We start from the raw sequence: 25,789 nt of genomic DNA on the forward strand, positions 1-25,789 counted from the left end.
ATAATAGCACTCACAAATAATTTTAAAATACAAAATCATTTTTGATGGGGCCTGTTTTAGTATCTTATTGATTATTGATACACACTTTTCGGATGATTAACTTTTTGGCTAACGTCATGAATCGTTGTCAATTGTCAAATCTTGGAATTTTCTAACATAGATTGCAAGACAACTAGCTTAACCTTCATCCGTAAGGGTAAAATTATTTTTTTAATTATTTTCGTCACATTTTAATCGATGTTTTAACCAATCACCAAAATTTAATTCTGGAAAAACATAAATTACTAAAATTTCAATCTTTTCAATGGCATATTATTCTCAGTCCTTTGTTTAAACCTTTTGATTTAAGTGATAATTTTTTTTACCACCTAAAAAAGAGAGATCAGTTTTTTTAATTATATCGATTTCAACATTTTAATATTTTTAAGCTCCATTTCCCCTCTCTCTTCCCCTCGTTTTTTTGGCACGTGCTAATTCTTGCAAATTTATTATCTTTCTAAATGAAAGTAAAACAGTCAACTTCTCCCCTTTTTGGGTCCTATGCTGAGTCATCATGAGCTGTTTCCTACCCATCTTCTCCTTTTACCGTATGACCCAATAGGGATGTTTCTTTTGGGTTTAATAAATAAAAATTTTGTTATGTAAATAAAAATTCTATTAACATCGCCACCTTCCATATTAAAAAGTTATAACAGTTATTTCACCAAAATTTTATATTTGTAATATGAGATCAGGTTTTTATTTGTCATTTTTAAAATTAAGAGTCTCAATTCTTAAATCATATTTTTACATATTGGGGGTTTTTATTTGCTATTTTTTCAAAAAATTTTAAATATTTTATATTAATATTAATTGGGGAAAAAAAAAGTGGCTGCAAGAAATGGCTTTGCGTGGTACAACTACGGATCCTTACCGTGTCCGCGTACGTGTCAGAGCCTGAGCTGGAATGTGCAGAGCGCGTGGTCAATCCTCGGGTTGCGCCAGCTGGCACTTAGCTCCGCTGGCGAAACCTTATCCGTTTTCTTTTAAAGTACTTGATAACCTCACCTCTCACCCTATCATTAATTCGTCACTGCCCATTTCCATTGGCCACTGTCTAACGCTTCATTCTGCGCAATTACCAATTTGCCCCCTTTGACTAAACACGTGCCTCCCATTGGCTGTGACGCTTACGCGTCAACCTGTTTGGGTAGCACTTTGCCAGAACCTGCCGATAATCTCCACGACTAAATTATGCAATTAGGAAAATAAAAAAAAATTCTTGATTTATTTCATTTTATTATTCACATTCATTCACTTCCGTAGGAACGATAATCTGTGAAATATAATTCTCTGAATATTCATTGCGCTTTCCCATTTCATTTCGTAGTGTTGGTGTTTTCTTGAGAGGGAGCGAAGAAGCCAGGAAGGGGAGGGAGATCTTGTAAATACAGAACAGGCGAGATTTTTCTTGTTATTTGAAAATTTCCTTCAATTCGGCTTCAGCTTTCTACTGTAACGATAACGATTACTTCCAGCTATAATCTCGAGGTTAGTTTTTGATTCTAGATGTTGTGGGACAATTCCAATCTTTTCGGTGTTCTTGGACTCTCTTTTTCAGTGGGTATATGTGGTTGTGAGAGTACTTTTGGGTGCAGGGAGGGTGTATGTAAATCATCGTCGACCGCTTGGGTCTCTGTAGAATTGTCATGGATCTTGTTTTCTTTGAAATGACTGGACTGGAGTTTTATTGGTGAAATTTTTTATGCTGGAGAGGCTAATTCCTATGCTCATTGTGGTGTAAACCATTTGGGGCCCCAAAGAATCTAGGGTTTTTGCATACTGTCAGATTAGAATATCTGCCTCAATGAGTCTTCATTATGATGATTATTTTTCTCTTTACTTCTCTAAGATTAAAAGACACGCCATACGTTAATGCGCAAGATTGCCATTTCATGGATTTTGTTTTCCTGTAACTATGTCAATGCTGTGCATTTGTAGCTTATGAATTTGGCTGTCACTTGAAGACCGGCACGTTTATGGTTTCAATTCTTTTTTTGCCCCTATTTGCAGAGAGGAAAAGTTTTTTGAGATTTCGTCACATAGAAGGAGGTAAAGATGATGTCAAAGTCGTATACAAATCTTCTTGATTTGGCTTCAGGGAATTTTCCAGCAATGGGTAAAGAATCTAAGGAACGGAAGCGGATGCCAAGGGCTATGAGTGTTCCTGGAATGATCTCAGAACTTGACGATACTCTCAGTGTTTCTTCTGATAATCCATCAGCTGCTTCCAGTGATCGGATTATCATTGTTGCAAATCAGCTTCCTTTGAAAGGAAAGCGAAGAGAGGACAACAGAGGATGGAATTTCAGTTGGAATGAGGATTCATTGCTTTTACAACTAAAGGACGGTTTTCCAGAAGATATGGAGGTTCTTTATGTTGGGTCACTGCGGGTTGATGTTGATCCTGCTGAGCAGGATGATGTATCACAGTATTTGTTAGAGAAATTCAACTGTGTTCCTACTTTTCTGCCCCCTAACGTACTGGACAAATTTTATGATGGATTTTGCAAGAGGCAGTTATGGCCACTGTTTCATTACATGTTACCACTTTCAACTGATAAAAGCCAGCGCTTTGACCGCTCTGATTGGGAAGCCTATGTGTTGGCAAACAAACTTTTCTTTCAGAAGGTAGTTGAAATAATTAGCCCAGAGGATGATTATATTTGGATTCATGATTATCATTTGATGGTTCTGCCAACCTTTATAAGAAGGCGTTTTAACAGGGTCAAAATGGGATTTTTCCTTCATAGTCCCTTTCCATCGTCAGAGATATATAGGACTCTTCCTGTGAGGGAAGAGATACTAAAAGCTTTGCTTAACTCTGATATTATTGGTTTTCACACCTTTGATTATGCTCGTCATTTCCTTTCCTGTTGTAGTCGTATGTTGGGCCTGGAGTATCAGTCAAAGAGGGGCTACTTAGGGTTGGAATATTATGGAAGGACTATCAGTATAAAGATTATGCCAGTTGGAGTTCACATGGGTCGAATTGAATCAGTTATGAAAATGACAGATGAGGAGAGCAAGTTTGGGGAGCTCAAACAAGCATATGAAGGTAAAACAGTGCTGCTTGGCCTTGATGATTTGGACATTTTTAAAGGAATTAATTTGAAGATTTTGGCTATGGAGCAGATGCTCAGACAACATCCTAAATGGCAAGGAAGAGCTGTGCTGATACAGATTGTAAATCCACCTAGGGGCAGAGGGATACATCTAGATGAAATCCGAGATGAGATACAAGAATGCTGCAGCAGGATCAACAGAGTATTTGGGCGGCCTGGTTATCAACCAATTGTTTTTATCGATAGATCAGTTCCAATTACTGAAAAAGTTGCATACTACAGGATTGCTGAGTGTGTGGTTGTTACAGCTGTAAGGGACGGAATGAACCTAACTCCTTATGAATATATTGCTTGTAGACAGGGAATATCTGATTCTGAATCGTGTTCTGATGTTAGTGGATTGAAGAAGAGTATGCTTGTAATATCAGAATTTATTGGGTGTTCTCCTTCACTTAGTGGGGCTATCCGTGTCAACCCCTGGAACGTTGAAACAACTGCAGAAGCCATGAATGAGGCCATCTCAATGAATGATGAAGAGAAACAGCTGCGGCATGAAAAACATTATCGGTATGTTAGCACTCATGATGTGGCTTATTGGTCACGCAGTTTCCTGCAAGATATGGAGAGGGCTTGTGCAGACCTTCTAAGGAAAAGATGTTGGGGAATAGGGCTTAGTTTTGGATTCAGAGTTGTGGCACTTGATCCCAACTTTAGAAAGCTCTCAATCGATGCCATGGTCTCAGCTTACAAAAGGGCAAGGAGCAGGGCCATTTTGTTGGATTATGATGGTACTGTAATGCCCCAGAACTCCATTAATAAGAGTCCTACTCAGGAGGTCGTCTCCACCTTGAACACACTATGTGCAGACTCCAAAAATGTAGTTTTCATTGTTAGTGGAAGGGGGAGGGATAGCTTAAGCAGGTGGTTTACTCCCTGTGAAAAGCTTGGTATTGCAGCTGAGCACGGGTACTTCTTGAGGTGTGTTACCTTTCTCCTTATCTCTGTGTGCGTGTGTGTGCATGCTTACATGTGCTTTGTAGATAGGTAGTCATGTATTATGCATTAGGAAGCTGGGATATGCCGTGTCATTTATTGTGTAGCTATATTTTGCATTGCAATAATTTTCGTTAGATTACCTATTGCATGAACATCATATGAAACATGCGTTGATTTAGACTGATAATGAGGTAAGTCCTTTAGTCTGTTGAATTTATGACGCAATTTTGTGCCTTGATCTCCGTTTTGCAGCCTTACCCTTGCTCTCACTTAAATTAACTAGAAAAATTGAAATTTTTGTAAATAATGTTTTGTTATGGATTTGATTAGGCGAAAATTTCATGTTAAGTAACCGGACAGCTGTGCACATTCCTAGAATTTGGACTTTCTTCCATTCCTCTTTGTTTGCTATACTATCAGTTGCTCATATTTATAAAATTTGATCTTGTTTTCAGATGGTCTCATAGTGAAGAATGGGAAATTTGTGGTAAGAGCTCCGAATTTGCATGGATGCAGATTGCTGAACCTGTAATGAGACTATATACAGAGTCAACTGATGGTTCTAGCATTGAAAAAAAGGAAAGTGCATTAGTCTGGCAATATAGGGATGCAGACCTTGGTTTTGGATCTTCTCAGGCTAAGGAAATGTTAGATCACCTCGAGGGTGTTTTGGCCAATGAGCCTGTTGCTGTGAAGAGTGGTCAGTTCATTGTTGAAGTAAAACCCCAGGTAAATATGCTTAGAATTACAGTCAACTGATGTCCAAGAAAAGCTTTAATATTTCAATCTATTAAGAAATTTCTATTTTATTATTTTATCTAGGATTTTTGAGTTTTCAAATTTTATTTTATTATTATTAGGATATGATATACATATAGCAGACAGTGTGTCAGCTATAATAAAACATCCACCTTTAGCTCTACGTTTGTTTTCTTGTGAAGGAATATGCCTATAACTCGTTGCCTAATAGGCAGAGGCGTTGTGTGAGCAGTGTAGAGATCAATTACACTTGTTGAGGATTTTTTATTTTAGGAGTGTTATTCATGCTACTTCTGCCATTAAAGGGTTTTTGAATTGAGGGACTTCATTCTGTTACCAGAATTTCCTTTTTTGTTGTTTTGTTATTAAGGATGCCTTGTCCAGACAATCAGAGTTTTAGACTGATAATGCCATTTATATTTATATTTGTAATTTGTGCATGTGTCTATTAATGCATTGATGGGACAAGCTAGTGTGATTGGCTATATTAAATCCATTCAAATTGATGCTTTTTTTTTTTTTTGGGGGGGGAGGGGGGGATGTGTGGGGGATGCAACCAGAGTTTGTAAATGTGTCTTGTCAAACCATAGGGCGGAATTAATTTTTTGTTATATTCTCTATGGTTCTCCTACACACTTACGATTGATAATAGCTTTCAGTTTCAGTTCACTGGATTCACTAACCTTTCCTATTGTATCCCATATGAGATTCCGAATAATTAGCAGAGCTTTGAAACTTCTATTCTGACATTCTTCCTATGTTCTGGCCTGGAGTAATTTGGCAGTTAAAGTTTTCATCTTTCAATTGAAATTTTATTGTCAGTATCAATGGAATTGCTGAATAGTTGTTCTGCATTATATAGGGAAGGACTCATTCTTCAGTAATTATTTTTTCTGGGTCCATTTTGCAGGATGTGAGCAAAGGATTAGTTGCAGAAAAGATCTTTTCAACAATGGCTGAGAGAGGCAGACAGGCTGACTTTGTATTGTGTGTTGGTGATGACAGATCAGACGAGGACATGTTTGAAATGATCAGTGGTGCAATGTCTCGAAATATTCTTGCTGCCAACTGTTCAGTATATGCTTGCACAGTCGAACAAAAACCCAGCAAAGCAAAGTATTATGTGGATGATACTACTGAAGTAATAAGCATGCTAGAATCTTTGGCTGAAGAGTCAGAGGATTCAGATTCAAGCCCTTGAAAAAAAGGAAAAAGCATCTTCCAGATATTTTCTGGATTTAGATGTTGTTGATGACATGATGATTCTTTTTCCCTCCGTGGAATGTAATATTCTTCCTCATGAAAGCATCTTCCAACTTGTGGGGCGGTGGCACAGTATGGTGGTTTCTTAGGAATTTCCTCATTTTCTTCTCTTTTTTCTTCCAGCAATGATATTACACAGTTTTGGGAGAAGTCCTCCGGTATTATATTCGTGTATCTTCATTGATGACCTTAGTTCCGAAGAAGAAGAAGGATATTGATTCGTTATTTCTTTCTTTCTTTTTCCTTTTTCCTTTTTTGAAATATATATATTCTGTAACGAAGGAAGAAGAAATTTGTAGACTCTTGTCTTGCAACAGTTTTCAAATTTGTTTTTGGAGGACGGTACTGAAGTGTATAGGTACATTAATCCTTTCCATGATAGGGCCTTTTTCTTGTGTGTGTAAATTTTGTCCACATTTTAAAATCCTTTCATTTGTACGAAAATATGGATTCAATTTTCTGTGCTTCTGTATACTAAACAAATAATACGGTGAAATGTTATTTTAATACAAAATATTTGGAATAGGAGAGGAATACGAATAAAATGGTAAGCTCTCTAACAAGTTAGAACTTCATTTTTATTGATTGTTAATTGCTAGAAAAAGAAAGATTTTTTGCTGATAAAACTTCACTTCTATTGACAGAAAGTCCAGATTTATGTTAATTTGTGTGACGCCATCTTTTGTTCATCCAAGAACAGACTAAGCCAGTGTCTTTAAAAATAATGCTAAATTATACAAGACTTTCATGAATTTTGAACCACGTATAAATAATCTGTTTAAATTTTAAAACTTAATGATAAAAAGGGAGTCCCTAAACTTTCAAGTTTAAACAGATAATCTCAAATGATTCATTTTATACCCTTAAATTTTATTTTCGTATGTATATTATCTTTTTGACGACCCCACCTAGTGAGATAAGGCTTATTGTTTGTTGTATGTATATTATCTTTTTGAACTTTGGATTGTATGCATATAAATTTATTAAACTTCTAAAGATGAGGGAGGTTATTTATCTATCCAGCTAATCTGCTATTGTGTCTGGAGCAGATATTTTTCTGACATTCTTTTGGATCCGGACTATCTAATACATACAACGAACCATATATATTCCCGGCAACGAGCCTTATCCTTCACTCACTCCGCTTCCAATCTGGCTCTAGCATGGCTTCGACAACTCTCCAGTTCTTGTCATCCCCTTCCCCTATTCATCATCCAACCCATTTCAATCCAAATAAACGTTCACAATTTCTCATTCTAAACCAACCCAGAAAGCAACTTCCCATCAAATGCTCTGCTTCAGACTTCCCAGCCCCAGATCCCAACTCCAGCACACTGAACGACCCAGAGACATTCCCAATTGAGAAGAGAAGAAGATCTGAAATCCTCAGAGAAAGAAGAAGGCAAAGTTCAGAGCTTTCAAAGGCAGAGCCACCGAGCTTTGAAATTGGATGGAAGAGAACAAAAGAGATAAAACTGGAGAAACCAATAGGGTATGTGATTGCAGATTTCTTGGAGAAGCTTGAGGGTCTAATGGGGAAGGAGTTTGGGTCCACAGAGCTCCTGGCAAAAGCAGGGGAGATAGTTGCAGAGAGAGCAAGAGAGGAAGCGGAGGTTCTGAGAGATGAAGGGAAGGTGGAAGAGAGAATGGTGACTGAACTTTTCAGGGTATTGAAGCTGATGGAGATGGATTTGGCTATGGTGAAGGCTGCAGTGAAGGAGGAGACTGTGAGTGAGAGGCTTGAACAGGCCAAGGCTAGGTGCAGGCAAGCCATTCTTGTCGCCTACTCTTTCTAGAAACGATCTCTCTATTTCTCCCCTCTTCAGAGTGTAATATGATGAGAAAAACAAAAATCAACGGCCTATATGGATTAAAAGAAGTTGTGGAGCGTTGTTTTAATGATTTCATTAGGATTATCTGGAAAAACAGTTGTACGCGTGACTGTGTGAGTACAAAGTTGCAGTTTGAGATTCAGTGGAAGACGTTGGCTTTGCTTGGGATCATAATTAAAAGTATTTATATGCATATTTTGCATAAATTTAAATAAAACTTTTTTTACATTCTTATATTTCATAAATCATAATTAAAAAATTATTTATAAGTTATTCCAAATAGATTGATACTAAATTGATGTGTTTGAAAAATTGAAATATTTTAAAAATTTCCTATGACTGAATAATAATACTAAGTGTCAATTTTTAGAAAGGGCTTGACCTATCCATACTTAATACCTCATAATGCTTTACTTTCAATGAAAAAAATACCTGTGATTACCCAAAAAAATAAAATAAAAGAATAGGCGTGACCTTTTTTAAATCACACTCCAAAGATTTCTGAACAACTAATACTTTTTTTCAAATTTTTAAACCTAATCAATCAAATGTCTCTCTCATCTTTTTTTCACTCATTCTTTCTTCCCCCCCGCTTCATATTCCTTTTGGGTGACAATCACATACTTCGTATTTCATAAATAAGGCTGTTTTTGGAGGAAAAAAGAAAAGGGAGTCACTTTTTTTTTTTTTACATATTTATTAACTAATTTTAATCAATTTATTAATTTGTGTAATCTAGTCATTTGAAGCTTAAAAAAAGTGCAATATACTTTCTGAACTGAATCAAACTATATCTCTAAAAGCATCATACCCCCGAATTCATGTATCTAATTGAACAACGTCTGCTACATCGGTGAAACACATTTCTCAACCGGTCTACAAAATTTTGATGGCATTGCCCTGATTCTCAATCAAGTAAATCTTCCTCCTTTTCTTTCTTATTCATATTGTTAGTAAGTTTCTCCAAGGCAATACGACCATTGCATGTTTTTTGACATGCTTTGACGACACGACGAACATCAGGATCATCTTTTGGAATTTTCTTGAGTATAAAATTGGCAGATTTATAATCTTCTGCAACCAAAAGAGCTCGATACATCCTACATCCATCAAAACAATCAAAAAAAACAATTTTGAGCAGATCAATTTAAAAAGAACTACAGAAACATTGAACATGTTTAGAGAATCATAATATAAAGCCTACCTCACGTAACTTAAAACATTAAAAGGGTATCCGGCAAGCTGGTATTCTTTCCAAATTTTACGAATGTTCTGCAAATCTTTGGCGTTGGCACAAGCGGTTAGAAGGAAGTCCAGACATTGCCGTGAAGGCACAATGCCAAGTACTTTTCTGATCAGCCAATATAGGTCTAGGCCGAACTTCAAATCTGTGGATTCTGATGATGCAATTTTGGAAAACACCTATACATATATATAAGCAGAATTGCGTCAACAATAATTGGTAGAAGAACAAACATAATGATGAAGAAAGGTAAAAAGAAGCCTGAATTTCACTGTACTTCACTTCAAAAAAAAAAATCTTCCAACATATACACTAGTCTAGCATATTTAATAAAAATAACAAACCGCATTAGTAACCCCACAAATTATAATATAATATTGAAGCTAGCTTTGTGAAAATTAATCTGTAAGAAATGGAGCCAACCTGATCCAAAAGAACTTCCATGAGTAGTTCGTTATCCTGAACTTTATCATTGAGTTGCTTGATCAAGTCAACAGCAGAACTGATCCAACATAGAATTTAGTGTAAGCAATTTGCAGAATATATTTCACGACAGGACAAAATTTTGCTGGAGAACAGATACCAAACCTTAAATGCTTGTTCTCTACACAGAACATAATAATTCGAGAGCAACCATCTACCCAATAGTCTGGATCAGTCAATTCTTTAAGTAGAAGAAACAATATGTCCAACTCCCCATCAGATTTGATGTGTCCCTCCTATAGATATGCAATAAGTTGATTATAACTGCTTGTACTGTAGAGACTATACAAATTGCAAATATATCATTCTTACAATAAGACTTATAACAGCTTTTGGCTCCAGAGTGTTTCCAGATTCCTTGATTTCCTCGTAAATATGAATAGAATCTGACAATTGGCCGTGTGATGCAAGAGTTGAGAGAAGAGCACATTTGATTTCATTTAAGCTCTTTGGAGGAATGGCTGGATCTAAGACCACCTGAAACATGAACGATTATATAGTAACATAATTAGTGCTTTATGCAAATAATAAAAAGGTCATTTGTTCAAATAATAATATTAACGTAAAATAATCATAATGCTGTGCCCATCAATTGAAATTTCTTGCGCAGAACTAAATACCAAACAGGAAGGTAACCTAAATACCCCAGCCTCAACTTGCATGCACGAGTTTAAATGGCCTTCTAAGATTGACACAGTTCTACGTGCAATAATTCATTGGCACATCAATTTAAATGACTAAGGGTGTTCATGGGACAGAACGAGATAGGGATGACCTCGTCACGATCCCATCCTAATAATCAGGACTTCCTGTCTCATCCCAATAGTGTCCCGTCTCAATTAGGACGAGACAGGACATAATTGAGACGGGGCAGGGACATCCCATCTTTTTATTTAGATTTTTTTTAAATAATTTGAAAACTAACTATACATGAAGTATAAGAACTTATGATAAAAACTATATGAAGAAGTAGACAAAAATGAGGAAACAATGGCAAAGAAAAAATGTTTTTTGTGATCTTGGGAGACAAAAAATAAACTAACTTGAACTGTTTACTACAAAGAATATCATGTAACCCATACAAAAAACTTGGAAACAAATAAAAAAATAACAATTGATAAATATCATTACCAAAATACTATTATAATGATAAATAAAATAATTTATAACAACAATTTTAAAGATAATATATTGGGATGAGACTAGGACGGGGGCGAATAAATTTATAACAATTAAATATAAAGATAATATATTCAGATGGGATTAGGACAGGACACCCCTGTCCCGCATCCCATCCCGCTCCAAACAAGTTTATCCCATTCCGCTTTCATCCCGAAAACTTTCAGGACAAGATTGTCCCATCCCAAAATGACTGGGACAAGAATGGGACACTAGGATAAGACACAGTTGAACACCCCATATATCATGCTGTCAGAATGCTTCTTTATCTCTTTGGGTTTTCAATCAGGTAGTGGTATAGAGTGCTTGAAGCCCATATAATCATGGCAGGTCTACGTGTAATTATTCATTAAGGAGAGCTCAAATGGCTATGTATTTCATGCATAAATCATAATGCATCTATGTTCCTATTTGGTTTAGAATCACACAGTGACACTGCTTGGCATACCTGCTTTGCCTTCTCCAACTGTCCACAGGCTGCGTATGCAGTTACGAGGGCAACGAAAGTCTGCTTTGTAGGTTGGCAGCTGGACAACATTTCTTCATAATACTACATTAAGCAGATCGCCTCATTAGCATCTCAACAAAATCGAAGCGTAGGCTTAAAGAGTTTGCATCAACAGAAAATCTATTACCCACTTCAGTTAACAGTGGAATATAGCATAAACAGAGCCTTACACACTAATGATTAGATGTTATAACAACCAACCTGAATCTCTTGGGAAAAGAGGAAATTTTCTCAACTCCTTACTTATGCACGTCAATCAACAATGTTGTTGCAATGGGCCGTGTATCTTATTCAAAATTTTAATAATCATTTTTGGGGAGTTAACATGACTGAAATTGTCTTTAGTCCTTAAGCGCATCACTATGATACAGTAATAATCCTGAGTCCAAGCATAATGTAAAACATCATAGGTACACATAAACTGACAAGAAGGATGTACCCACATAATTCATGGAAACCATGGCATAATTTGTTAAACAAAATAGTGTTAAAAATCCTACCCAAAAGAAGTATTAAAGAAGCAACAAACACAAATTTTGAACGTGAGAAAAGAGTAAATGAATAGTTGGTCCTCTAACAAGTAGCTACGCCTTGTTAACAAATCAACAATAATTTTGAAGGAGGATGAAAAATTACAATATCACCAAACACAAGAGCAGTTCATGCTCAATTATCTGAAAAAAGCATGTAAGAAATTATTGACACAGTTGATCCCAACATACCTTGGTTATATCCTCCTCAGTTTTAGAGTTGCCAATCAAATGGTTGAAAGTACCTGAATCAGGCTTGACACCGGCATTTTTCATGCACTCAAGGACCCTCAAAGCATCATCAACATTTTTCTGCGAAATTTCAGAAAAAGGTGAGACGAGGAACGCATGAATTGAAACAAGTGCTTAATGCTTACCCTCATACATCTTAAGATGCTATATCAACAAGACTAGTTACACAAGTATTATCATAATCAGGGCTTACCACTCACAGCAGTCACATATCAACTAATCCATCATCTATAAAAGCCATTATTATACTTTTTGCAGTGCCAGGATGAGTTTAAGTTGAGAGCCATGGGACTGGCCACAGTGCCAGGATGAGTTTAAGTTGAGAGCCATGGGACTGGCCACAGCCATGTGACCTTGTGCAATCTCTAAAAGCACAAGGCAGAAATGTCCACAAATGGAGTTGGACATAAACTCGCTGAAACCTAACTTAGGTTGCAACTAAGTGAGGAGAGGAAGACCAAACGAAAAGAATACGTGGCAAGAAGTAATGAAGAAGACAAAGGACCAGAAACCAACATTGAAGAAAAAATGAGGAAGAAATTTTTCAAACAGCCACCAAACGTTGAGAAGGAAGATTGGCAATTTTAGCTCCAAGCTATTTCCAACTTGATGGGAAGAGTTAAAATCCCTTAATGTCAGCACGCTGTTCCCTCTAAGAATCCATGTTTATCATATGGTTTTTCACTGTTTTGTCTCTAAAGTCTGCAATGTATTTCCTGTTTTGTTTCCTTATTTCATGCTTTTGTTATTAGGCTTTTATTTCTCTGTTTTATTATATCTGATCACATTATCGAACAAGATTTATTGGTAAATGATATGTTTGAATAATTGGTAGTTGATACAGCACAATGGCATAATGTGATCCGTGAAACCAAACTTACTTATCAGGATAAGACATTGTTGGCACTGTTGTGTTGTATCTGATCACATTTGTGAATTGTCAACCTCTTTCTTTCCTTCTTTATTCATAGAATGTTTTCGCTTTATGGTGATCTATTTGTAGTTGATTTCAGGAGATGAATGACAGGATTGTTACCATTTTATTCTCTATATATTTCTTCCTCCCACCATGAATAAAATAAGAGTTTTCACAATCATTAATTTCTGAAAATCTTCAAATCGTATAAAGCCCAGAGAATATATCAAAGAAGAACCTCTTGATCAACAAGCAAGGAATAGCTCTGATCGTAAATTGCCAATCTACATCAGCAAACATGGTGGCAAGGATTTGATAGGTGGAATATATGTTTCAAAGCAGATGATTTGATGGTCATATATAACAAAGTACATGGAGATAGGTCTCAACGCAGAAAACAAAGAAATATTTCCATATTATATGGTATTTATTTGCACCGGATTTATCAGGCGCAGTTAAAAGGCAATGTTGAACGGTTGCCGTAGGAGGTAGCTCAGCAGTCCTTAAAATTCATTACAAAGAAACCTGATAATCATAATCCCATGGAGTATCCATTGAAAATGACACTCTTCAAGGAATCACATGCCTTCCACTTTCAGTGCAAATGGACATGTCCTGCAAATTTGCTTACTGTAGAGGGATGTATATTTTATTCATGTCCTTAGTTTTTTTTTTTTTTTTTTGACCAAGGAATTCATGTCCTTAGTTAAAAGTTTAGTTTACGATAATGTTCCCAGGTGTTCTAGATTAAATGATACTGTATTAGTTTTAGGTATTTCATTTTTTTTCCCTTTAGGTTGGCAGCAACCTTTGTAGTAATTTATGTTTAATGTTCAAAAAGAATTGCTAATTTACAGGTAAACAGAAATTAAGCCTTCGCAATACCTCAGACACACACATATTGCTACAATAGATATTTGCAATTTAAGCAAAGCATTCCAATCTAATTAGAGAAGCTTAAGATTTCTGAAAGAGGAAGTGAAAAGCATCTTCATCAAATAACCTCACCTCTCTAAAATATCCAGCCATAATAGCATTGTACATGCTAGACGTAGGCTTCAAATTCATTTCCTCCAAATCATCAAGCATCTTAGCAGCACTTTCAAACTGCATTAGAAGAAACTATATATAAGTGTGCTGCAACATTGGCCTTTACAGAAAGTTATTCTTCAAACCAAAAGCATAATAATATTTAATTAAATTTGGTTTAGAGAAGATGAAAGACAAATGCACAAAAGCATTTAAATCATGAATGAACTGATTACAACTTACATCTTTCATCCTGGTGCACATGTTTATCATACACCTGAATGTTTCACAATTTGGCTTCAAATGGTAGTGAGATATCAAGGAATAGATCCAGTGGACCTTGGACAAAAGAAATAGATGACAGATCAGATATAAGTCACAGAACAAAGTAAAAATAAAGAAGTTGTAGCTTGGAAGATACATCATACCAAATTATATTCACATGTTTCTTCAACACTTCGTAATATGGAGTTTAACACCTCGGTAGATAAAGTAAGGCCTGCTTCACACATTTCACAAACAATCTTAAGAGCTGAATGCACCTGCAATGTAAGTGAAAATAAAAGTTCAACAAAAATGCAATCAACAAGCTCATTATGGTGTATGCAAAACGCAAAGTTTACTCCTTGAAGTGATCTGCATCATAATATATTGACTGTTAAAACATTAACTTACAATATTTTGAACTTCTATCATCAACTCGAAGCAATAAAATGTATATAGAGAAAATGCAGTTCATCTTGGATTGTTGTTTCATTGTCTACTGCAGCCTCCCCAACCCAACTTCAAACCCCCCCCCCAAAAAAAAAAAAATCCCTCATCTCTTCAGCTCTCTTGTTCTTCCAACATGCTACTAATCTTCGAATTCTTTTTTATCCAAAACTAGAGATGCTTAGTGCAGAGGATCAAGTACATGAATGGAAAACTAAACTATTGTCATTTATAAGATTGTTAAAATGATCTTCTGACGAAGAGACATCGCTTCTAGAAGAAAGACAGCATTATTTGTGAAAAGGGTATCATTTGGCAAGGATACAAGCATTACATTATAAGAGAAGAATTGATCAGATGAAGATTCGAAAAATGCCCCTTCCTTTGTGTTGTAGGAAAAGGGTATGAAGAGGAACAGACGAAGAAGAGAAGGAGAGAGATTGGAGACAAAAGAACAGAGAGATAGAGAGATCATAATGGAATTAGTCTGAGATAGTCTGAGCATATTTTACAATGCACACCCGGAATCGCCAGTCCCTGATACACAACCTAGGCTATTGGACATAACTAACTTCTAAGATAACTAATTCTTATATCTTATTGTTTACGTAACACTTTGAAACTCAATTTTGGCTTGGTAGGTTCCTTCTCATGATTAGCTGGTCCCAGCAGTTTGCAATGCAAAAGGAGACCAACAAGATTTACAGACCAATCCAACATCCTGTAAAGGGGAAGTTGATTATAAAGAGCAGAGAATAAAATGGTTCGACTATGTTTATATTGCTTAAAAGCTGGCAGGTCATTATTATGAGAATATGAAGGACTTGTTAAATTGATTTGACATTTAAGCTAAGCCTAGCAGCATTGATTTAAAAATCATATCCTGCAAAAAGTTTAAAGAAAGCAGAGCCAACAGGTCCGTGTGGAAGTTTTTCCAGCCACTTGTTGCTATCAAAAACTTAAAATGAAAAAAGTGCAGGTTATACCTCAAGTAAGTCACAGGCATACACAATGAGCTTCGCGTATGATGAGGATGAAGGTGAAACTTCCAGTTTTTGGTGCAAATCCTTGAATTTCAAGATGACATCCTCAACCTTTTGCAGAACAAATAGCACACGCTTGCACATTAATAAAGCTGAAGAATATAACATTTTCCTTCATGATAGGGAGGGAAAGAGACAACAATGGGCAACTATATGCAAAGCAACATATATGATTAGTTAAAGCATTTGACATCTATTAAGGGTATTAAGAAAGAAACTACCAGCTAAAAAAATTTTCAGCAGAAACAGACCCTCTTGCTAGAGATGTTTCTGCAGTAAAAAGCTGAGGAAAAGGGAATACAAATGAAACATGGTTCAAAGACAAAAATAATCTATACATAGGATTCCTTTTTTATTCATTTACCAAGAGTCCTCTAACTGCTTCATTCTTCTTGAAATTCCAAAATCATTGATACATCATTTCTTACATGCTACTACAAACTAGCAAAAATTACATAATCCCCATCACAGATGAGGCCTCAAGTTAGAAACGGATACATGCTTCAAGAAGAAGCAAACTGAGGCAACACAGAGGTGCCTAATAGTATCATGGCCTCAGGGAAATTACCAGCAAAATTCATGATAAGTTCCTCACCGCTAAATTTGGCAGGCTAACAGTATAACTGGCAATGAAATTTGTAACGTTATTTGCTTCATCATCTGCAACATGAAAGGAGGTCTCATTTAAATACATGGAATGAAAAAAATTGATTGATACATCCAATACTCAAGCCTTCTGTGTAATCACATATTTTTGCCACCAATATTACCCTAGAAACATTCGGGTAGAGCATTCAAAAAACCTAACTCAGCAACTTTATCTAAAATATGACTCAAGTCAGATAGCAGCTAGTTAATTAAAAGTAGGTTTTGTTTGGTTTTGTTGGAAAATCATGCTTGAACGGAACTGACATCTAATGATTCTCAACTTTTTATATCAAGCATTCTGGTTTGGTTCAATTCTGATTCACGGGTCAATGTTCATATATTTGTCAAATTTTCTCAGGAATTTTCTGGTCCTTGTAAGTAATTTTGCTAGGAATCAAGAAATATCCCAAGATACCAAAAAAAAAAAAAAGTAATTAAGTCATAATTAGTTAGTGCCACCTAGAGTTAAGAAGAGGTCACACGGGATTTTCTTCACTCAGAGAGTGTAAGGATGAGTTGAGGACATGAGGATTGGATCTTGAAAATTTTAGTGTCCAGAAACCATTGCTTTGGCTGACAAGTAAATATGGCATTTTAATCATTATACTGCATTTAATAGCATTGAATTACTAGTATTTATAAGACTACAAGACCTTATGGAGGATAGTATTTAAATCAAGACATGAGGATTTCACACGTGATTCTTGAATTTCTAACTCTTGTCAACCTCTCCAAAATATCGGCCATATTTTTAATAATTCAAGATTAAAAATGATCTTAACTCATTTTATTAGATATAATGAAAATTATATTTAAGAGGAGAGCAGACTCTTTTCAAACTTAAACTCAAACTCCTACTCCAACTAAAAGACATAACTCCCAACAATACAAAAACTCTTTCCTAATCTAGACAAAACAGTAAAACCAATCTTACTCTAATCAAAACAGAACGCTCAGTATAATATTGAATGCATGAAATGTTAGACGAAAATAACTAAAATAAATAAACTTTAATCAAAACAAGATGATTAAAATAAAAACTTTAGCAGAATAGACATGATCTCCAATACGCTCCCTTCTTCAAGTTGGATATTCCCAGCCTGGAGCTATCCTTCTAGCATTGCCATCCGTTTTCTCCAAGACTAAGTCTATCTTGAGCTATATTGTAACTCCTATTTCCTTTTGGTAAGAGGACTGGTCTCAACTTGAGTTATTCTCTTATGGGTCACCATTAATTCATAATTCACATTGCTTGGTTTTGGCTTCTAATTGGTGGCTTAATTGCATGAATTTTCTACCAAAACCTCCTTGGCCTGAGCACTTTTTTGGAAAGGATCACACCATAATTTTCATTGTCTTTTTGGCCCATTGGACCATGTGGAGCTAGCGCAGAGGCTTAATCATGATTTGTATAAGTGACGGAACTTTGCATCAGCTTCCTTCAACTCTCCTCATGCCCAGCTTTAGAAGACAAAACTTACATAGAAGGTAGGGGTGTTATAGCAAGTATGCTCCCACATTCCTCATCAAGTGTGTTATTCGAGCCCATAAGAAATTTATAATTTCTCCTCTACTCAATAATCTTTCTGCAGCTTGCAAATCATCAACACTATGCACATGTGGGTCTACAACATGTCCAACTGCTGCTAGTAACATATAAGTGCTATGAACTATGAAGTAATCCTCTGGTCTTATTCATAAGACAAAGAGAGAAGACATTTTTTGGTCTTATTTATAGGGCACTTGGAGAAAAATTTTTGTATGGATGTATAGTTTTACCCTCTATTTATTACTGTGTTGACTTTATTTATACGAGGTATAATGTATATTACATAAAGTTAAAGTTGAAAAGTTGTTGAATTTTAAACGAGAGTTAACAAAGTTTAAGGTTTTTCTTAGTCTATGTGAAATATGTTAGAAATGACTTATAATTAGGACCAGAAGAGTATTGATTTGCAAGAATCTCACCCTGTTTTAGCTCGTTTATTTGGCTTTCTGTCTCAAACACTTGTGCAATGTTCTCATGGATTGAATATGGCTCTAGAGAAGTTCCCCAAATCTCGTGAGCCATATTGTATAGGACAAAGTTTTCTCCCATCTCAAGCTTCATAGAATAAACAAAGTCATTGCCATCTAATTGTTGGCATGCAAATCTTGTTCTTGTCAATTATATCAAAGTGGAAAGCTTGCCATCAAGGCAGCCCCGGTCCCTTCCCATGGATATAAATGGGGACAGATTAAGTCAATTAAAGATAGTTGTTCCTGTTAAGTCTATGACTTGTAATCAATTGGTGTGGTGTTAAGGGTGTCTGGACAATCTTGCATATTCTTCTCGTGGATTATCCTGGGGTTTTATTATTTATATTAAAAAAAGGCTTTCGTAGCCACATTTAGGCTTTTGGTTCAACCTGATGCGTTCAAGGTTAATAATCCTCTAAATATATTTGATTAGATGGAAGCAATATAACATATAGGTAATAAATATGAGAGCAGACTCTTAGCTTTTACTCCACCTAAGGGATGTAACTCCCAAAAATAGCATCACTCTATCCGGATCTAAACTAAACACTAAAAAAAGTTCTGATCCCAATCAAAACAGAACACTTGAGCTAATCCTAAACAAATTGAAGTGTCATAAAAAATAACTAAAAGAAACAAATAAGCCTTAATTGAAAGGGGCAAAAAAAAAAAAAACAATTTAATTGAAAAATATGCACTTTCCAATAGTCTTTAATGTAGTAGCTTTCCGTTGTCATGTCAAACATAAAAATTTTAATATAAAAAATAAGCCCTGATCGGCATGTTATTTTTAAGCATACAACGCAGCTAAGAATGCAAGATACAAACACCAACGTACCAAATAATTACATAATCCTTGTTTCTTAGTCACAAATCCTTACAGTCCATAATAGGATGTCTCAGTATGTGTATGCTAAGATATACAATGAAAATCAGATACGTTTTTCCTCCTTTTAGAAATAACCACATGTAACCTCTGATGCTATCCATACAGGTGCGTAAATTAGAAATTAATATCATAACCGTACCACAAGTTTTGAAAGCTGAAAGGAACTTTTCCGCATACGATTCCAAGGATAGCCTTCCCAATGATTTAAAAATACTTGTTGCGGATTCTGTAGATGAAAGCTTTGTTATGTCTACAATTTCCAACAGCTGTAAAAGCCCCTCCTTCCAATCACTTTCACAAAATGCCAATAGATAATTTTCTGCAACATGAATTGAATCCAGTTAGACTTACAGCACAAAAATAATTTACGCCAGTAGCCATGCTATTTAAACACAAAAGCTTAGCTCAAACACTTATACTAATGATCCCAATTCCCAAAACGTACTCGGATTAATTTATATGAAAGATAATTTGATAGAAAGAATAACGTACTTCTTTTGGAGGATATACCCTCAGAGCAGAATGAGATCAGAATATAATATAGCACAAATAGCATTTACACCACAAATCACCATGTTTCTATTAGAGCTCAGCTTTAAGTGAAGATAGATCTGCTCATTGCAATACAATGGCAAACAAATTCATATTTAATGTGGTTATCCACACGGCCCATGTCACTTGCTATTCCCACCTCATGCCAAGCAGTGGCACATCTAAATGGTAAGAAAATGTCATCAAAGACATTCTCCTACTCCTTGTTTTTTATAAGTAATTTAGAACTACTTATGAGATCATCACATCTGTTCTGGCTAAAAGTTGACCTAGATGTTAGGAAAAAAAGGTTGTGCAAGCATAAACCAAGCCACACAAAAAAAAATGCAAATGAAAATTAAATTTTCCTACCTCCTAAACCAGAAGAGTCTGTACCATCGTTGACTGCAATAGAGTTACAAAGATCCTGAATCTTTTCCTTGTTATCAACTCTAAGCCATAGCATCATTTCGTAGTAACCCAATCTTGAAACTGAACTGGGATTCTCATCTTTGAGTACCTCACAGAATAATTGAAATTCTTCGACCATACCCATGTCAATTAAATACACAAGAAAAGGGCTGTACGTTTGCTCTCGTAGTTCATAACCTTGTTCTCTCATTAACCTAAAAAAGCGAAAAGCCTTGCTCATTTCTTCAATTGCCACTTCTTCATCATTGGTTTTCCTGGCATTATTTATGCATACTTGTATTAATGCATTGTATTCTTTCATGCCTGTCTCTCTTCCCAATTTACCCAACACATCCGCAGTAGCCTTTGTACCCAGTTTATCTGCACAGAATTTAACTACCTTTTCAAAACGGTTTTCCAGTGAGTTTAAAAATCCACTTTTGCTTTCTGTCACGAGACTTCTCTTTCTGTCGCTGTGATGTATTCCCACCAAAAGGGTCAAGTATCCATGGTAAATCTAGTGCAATTTCCAATTTTTCCACATCATGTCCTGATCTCTCCAACTGAACATCTGCAAAAGGAGCACATAAAGATAATCAAACTTCTGAAGAAAGAAAAAAAAGTTTTAGAAATAAATAGGGGAAAGACTAAATATGTATAAGCCAAAGCACATATGTTTTCTTTCGATGAATAAGACAACACACATCTTTTATTTTTAACAAAATAGGCCAAAGCACCTCTTAGTTGCACTGCTATAAAGGAAAGTACCAGGAGATGATGCTGTAATTCAACCAAGACTACCAGATCCATGAAGGAACTTTTGATTCATTCGCTTTAATTTAATTAAAAAGTGATTTTTAATAAAGCGTTTGGCAAGCTTCCAAAGAGAGAATTTTTTTTCCCTTTTTTGGTTCTTCTTGTTCCCTTTTTTTTCCTCCCCCAAAAGAGGGAACCCTGTCCCAGATAATGAATATTGGTGGGTGTGAACTTGACCTCTTAAAAGTTTTTTTGCCATCTGTAACAAACTGGCTGTCAAATTCTAAAAAATAAAGATACAAGACTGACAAAAATAATATGGTTTCTTTTCCCAAAATTACAGATATTCACATTGTCCAGCTTCATATATTGTCCTTGTTAGCAAAGAGAATAGGAGAATCTTCACACTAAAGTTTGATTACACTTACCACATAGTATATCACTAATCTTCTCAGTGTAGAGGTTAGGTGAATTCTCTGCAGCAAAATGTCTGAAATATAAGATTTTCATACATAAATTGCCTAACAAGACAGAAACCTGTATTAAATATGGGAAAGAAAACAAAGGAAACTAACAAAATTTATCATAGACCTCAATCTTCCACTCTTCAGCTGTACAATGATACCCACTAACATAATGCAGATTAATTCTTAATTACCCAAAAACCATGTGTACAACAAGGGCATGCCTAATAGAAGTGAACTCTAGAGAAGAGTGAATGCAAGGACGAGTGAAAATTGAACATTGATTACAAGCATATTATACATGTTGACATACTGCACATTTTTGTTTGTCTCCCTGAGATTTTCCTTCTCATTCTTCTTCCAAGAATGAGGATATACTCACTGGTTAAAGTACCTGAAACAGAAGGTTGGACAAGGTCAAGGTCTTCAGGGCTTGAAGGCTTATGTTCACTGTCAAGTTCTGAAAAATCATCTTCCAAAATGGACGAGGCTTGAGGAGAAGATTCCATTATGGAAGAGTAGCGAATTTGACCTCTTGAAAGTTTTTTCTCTGCTCCATCAGATTCTGAAAATGACACATCAGCACGTACTGAAAGAAAAATATTTCTTTTCTCAAAGCAACATATATGCACAAATTCAATTTCATCCGCTGTCTTAATTGGCTATCAAAAAGTAGAACAACCTCTCATACTATACAAATACTTACTGCGCAACATAGAAGGAATATTCTTAGCTAGTGAACTAGGAGAATTCTCTGCAACAAAATGTTAGAAAATGAGATTTTACACATACGTTTAGCAAGATAGAAACATGCATTATGATTAGTGATAAAATAAATGAAACCAACAATTTTTCCTGCAAATAATAATAGTTCACTCATCGAGCTTTACTAATATACAGAAACCACATGCACATCTAGGGCATGCTTAATAGGAGTGAAGATAAGTCTTGAAAAAGCAAAAGTGGGCTGAAGTGAAAAATTGAAAATAAATTCAGTCATAATAAATATCTTGACATAGTGCAAATTTTTGTTCCTCCCTCGAGTGTCCTCTCCAATTCCACTAACATACTCGCTGGATTATGTACCTGAACAAGAGAGTGGTGCGTAGTCAAGGTCCTTGAAGCTTGTACGCTTAGGTACATTATCAAGTTCTGAAAAATCGTCCTTCAAAATGGATGATTCCAGAGCAGAAGATTCAAATTTTGCAGACTTTCGAACTTGACCTCTTGGACGTTTCTTTTTACCTGTTACAAAAGAGAAGCAATCACTGCCTGGAAAAAATATATATAGTATTTTACCAAAATACTAGATATTTACTACTTCCGGCTTCATCTACGGCTTTGTTAAGGAAGAAGGGTTAACATTCTTCCATAGGAAAAAGAAAATACAAACACTCACCAGACAGCATTGAAGAAATCTGCTTAGATACCAGGTGAGGCAAATTCTCTGCAGCAAACCGTTCGAAATTTGAGAATTTACACATAAACCCAAAATGAAAGAGACCAATACTATGATTCCAGTGAAAACAAACAAAAATAACAAGTTCTTGGCAAACCTCAATATTTCACTCATTGAGCTTTATAAAAGTACCCAGTAACGTAATGCAGGCCATATTTTAATCACCCGGAAACCATTTGCACATTTATGGCGCAATGAACAAGGTCGAGATAAGCCTTGAACAAGAAAATGTGACAATAAAGGAAACTGAAAATTAAAACTAAAACACCCAGCAACGTAATGGAGATCATATTTTAATCACCCGGAAACCATTCACACATTTAGAGCGTACTTAGCAGGATGAAGATAAGCCTCGAATTTGACCAGAAGAAGAAAACTGAAAATCAAAATTAATCACAATAAATACAATGACCCGCTACAAATTTTCATTCGCCACACCCCCACCGGCTTATGTACCTGAATCAGAGCGCTCAAACTCGAGAGCGTTGCGGGTTGAGTGAGAATCACCATCGAGGTCCGAAAAATCATCTTCATGACCGGATGAAGCCAGAGGATACGTACGGGGCTTACAAGTCTTGAGTTCCGAAGAACGTAAAAAAAGACCACTCAGTGTACAAAGGTTTCTCGCGTTGGAGGCACGCATCTAAACTCTATCCTGAAGACAAACTCGCTGTCCTTCCACTGAACTTGTAACCGCCGGGCAAGGCAGAATCGACTGGACTTGGCGGCGCGTCACCTCACCTGCTCACCAATACGCTCGAACTGTTACTGGAAAATCATTTTTTAACGTGTTTTTATCATTTTCATCTTATTTGGTTAGTTTGGCCATCTTATTTGGTTAGTTGATTGATGATTTTTTTGTGTGAAAATATTGAAAAAAAAATTAAATTAAATTACTGAATCACATTATACGTGAGCATTTGCTAATAATAAGATTATTATTATTGTCCATGTAAAATTAATATTTTTATGTCCTTCATGTTTTGACCTCTTCTTTAGAGAAGTTTGTCCAACAAAAAATCATCAAGAGAGAAAATTTTTCTCTATTCCTTTAATTAATTATTTTCCTTTTAAAGAGATAATTGATTATGATCACATCCAAACATTATAAAAACGGAGGCCTCCTCTGCCACTTAATAATTGGTACAATGTCCTGCAAAGGAAACATCAATAAAAATAATTTGGATAAAAACATAATAAATTTAAGAGACCAGGTGAAATGTAGCCTTATATTTAAAATTAAAATAAATTTTATAATAATCAATGGTTAGTCATCTCAGTAGCAATCCCACCTATCATGTTTAAATGAGGTTCCTAGTTCGAAGTTCGGCGTTGATGTGTTTATGTACATGCACCTAATTACATTATATAAAAAATAATTTTTTAATTAATTTTTATATTTAAGATCCCAAAAAATAACAAATTAGGTAGTCCAGTTTAATTGGAGGCGGGGGGGTTGTTTCTAGATATAATCATCATTAACAAGTTATTAATCTCACAAAGGAGCGGATTTTATAGAAATTTATAATCTTGTTCACTTGGATAAGTCTAACAACAATAATGCTCCTTATACCATATATGTTTGAATTATATACATGTTCCATGTCAAGAAAAATTATATACTCGCACATAATAGGACTATAATTAACAATAGCAATTAAAAATTAACAAAACCATGTGATTGATTAAAACTAGATCAATATTTTTAACTGAATAAAATTGTCCCGAGTTTATTTCCTTTCCTTTAGGCCGGAGAGTTTTTTTTTTTTTTTTGCTTTTTTTTACCAGCATTGGCCTTCTCTTATTACAAACAAAAATATATAGTCCCCATCAATATAGATTAAGTTTAGTAGAATGAGTTAGTCCCTCGTAATATAGTGAAGCAAAGTTCTAATTTTTATTGAAAAAAATACTTACATTTAATATCTACCTTCAATATGCATAGTGGAAAAAAAGAAAAAACAATCCACATATAGACCCCTCCTTGAGAACAAATTTCCAATAATTATTGATAATCCGATGGGCCCGGTTCAAACCATTGGACTGTATTCAACTGGGCCTTCTCTTCCTTTACTTTTCATCTTCTTCGTGAATTTTTTTTATAGTTCTCAAAGATTCATTTTGTAGTTTCAACTTATACCATAAAATAAGTTTTATATTTAATATCAGAGGAGTATAAAATTTTAACAACAGAAATTGGGTCTAATTGAAAGAACTAGTTCTTCATAATGTGATGAACTAAAGCTCCAATTATGGCTGAAAGATATATTTATATTTAGTGTCCAACAGTATTTCGAACAAAATGACCATATATAAGATACCCATGCTTAGAAAAAAATAATATAAAATATAAAGTTTTCTATTAATATGTATGTGCATATATATATATAAATGGTATCTGTCTGAATGAGAGTAGAATAATTTTTGTGGATATTTTCGTGATGGTGAAATAATTCGCGTATAATTTGAAGATTACCCGATTTAATTTTCTTATTTTTGAGACTGAAACAAATTAATTAAGTTTTTAATTGAAATCTTGTTACATCCATTTCCCCACTTCGATTTCGGACAAAACTGAGGGGAAAGAAAGAGAGAACTACCTCTGATCCTAATTATAAGAGCTAGTTCACTAATTTGAAGAGATTAAAGAAAGAAGTTAAGTTAGTTATTTGTAATAAATATATGTTGTTTTTTTAAAATATCCTTGCTAATTAAGTGTATTGGCTAGAATTACCATTGTTAGAAGGATTGCCTTAGAAAAAAT

General features: G+C 35.2%; 3 protein-coding genes and 1 long non-coding RNA gene across 5 annotated transcripts; 2 read left to right on the forward strand and 2 right to left on the reverse strand.

The window, feature by feature from the left end:
- Positions 1-1,314: 1,314 nt before the first annotated feature.
- Positions 1,315-6,527, forward strand: LOC114762385 (probable alpha,alpha-trehalose-phosphate synthase [UDP-forming] 7). The gene is made up of 4 exons (XM_028951858.1): positions 1,315-1,530; positions 2,053-4,082; positions 4,556-4,829; positions 5,770-6,527. Exons 2-4 carry the CDS (start codon positions 2,098-2,100, stop codon positions 6,058-6,060), a joined length of 2,550 nt encoding a protein of 849 aa, XP_028807691.1. The 5' UTR covers positions 1,315-1,530; positions 2,053-2,097; the 3' UTR covers positions 6,061-6,527.
- Positions 6,528-7,129: 602 nt separating this feature from the next.
- On the forward strand, positions 7,130-8,147 carry LOC114762453 (uncharacterized). Its single transcript, XM_028951938.1, has one exon. It carries the CDS (start codon positions 7,286-7,288, stop codon positions 7,916-7,918), a length of 633 nt encoding a protein of 210 aa, XP_028807771.1. The 5' UTR covers positions 7,130-7,285; the 3' UTR covers positions 7,919-8,147.
- A 506-nt stretch (positions 8,148-8,653) lies between these two features.
- Positions 8,654-22,063, reverse strand: LOC114762436 (pentatricopeptide repeat-containing protein At4g04790, mitochondrial). 2 transcript variants are annotated; one of them, XM_028951921.1, is made up of 16 exons: positions 21,961-22,063; positions 21,531-21,592; positions 20,308-20,917; positions 19,544-19,723; positions 16,444-16,508; positions 15,792-15,899; positions 14,523-14,636; positions 14,338-14,433; positions 14,074-14,172; positions 12,090-12,209; positions 11,308-11,409; positions 9,993-10,157; positions 9,786-9,916; positions 9,621-9,699; positions 9,159-9,376; positions 8,654-9,054 (listed from the first exon to the last, which is right to left on the reverse strand). In XM_028951921.1, exons 3-16 carry the CDS (start codon positions 20,666-20,668, stop codon positions 8,862-8,864), a joined length of 2,031 nt encoding a protein of 676 aa, XP_028807754.1. In that variant the 5' UTR covers positions 20,669-20,917; positions 21,531-21,592; positions 21,961-22,063; the 3' UTR covers positions 8,654-8,861. The 2 variants fall into 2 exon arrangements, with proteins under 2 accessions (XP_028807754.1, XP_028807755.1); XM_028951922.1 differs by lacking the exons at positions 21,531-21,592; positions 21,961-22,063 and having other exon boundaries at positions 20,308-20,621; positions 20,747-20,826.
- Positions 22,064-22,963: 900 nt separating this feature from the next.
- Positions 22,964-23,520, reverse strand: LOC114762437 (uncharacterized). The gene is made up of 2 exons (XR_003742248.1): positions 23,482-23,520; positions 22,964-23,013 (listed from the first exon to the last, which is right to left on the reverse strand). It is a non-coding gene; the product is annotated as an uncharacterized LOC114762437 (long non-coding RNA).
- Between the last annotated feature and the right edge of the window lie 2,269 nt (positions 23,521-25,789).

This window comes from Neltuma alba, unplaced genomic scaffold (assembly GCF_004799145.2).
Source record: "Neltuma alba isolate B1F8T4 unplaced genomic scaffold, ASM479914v2 tig00011214_pilon, whole genome shotgun sequence".
In the NCBI taxonomy this organism is placed as follows: Eukaryota; Viridiplantae; Streptophyta; class Magnoliopsida; order Fabales; family Fabaceae; genus Neltuma; species Neltuma alba.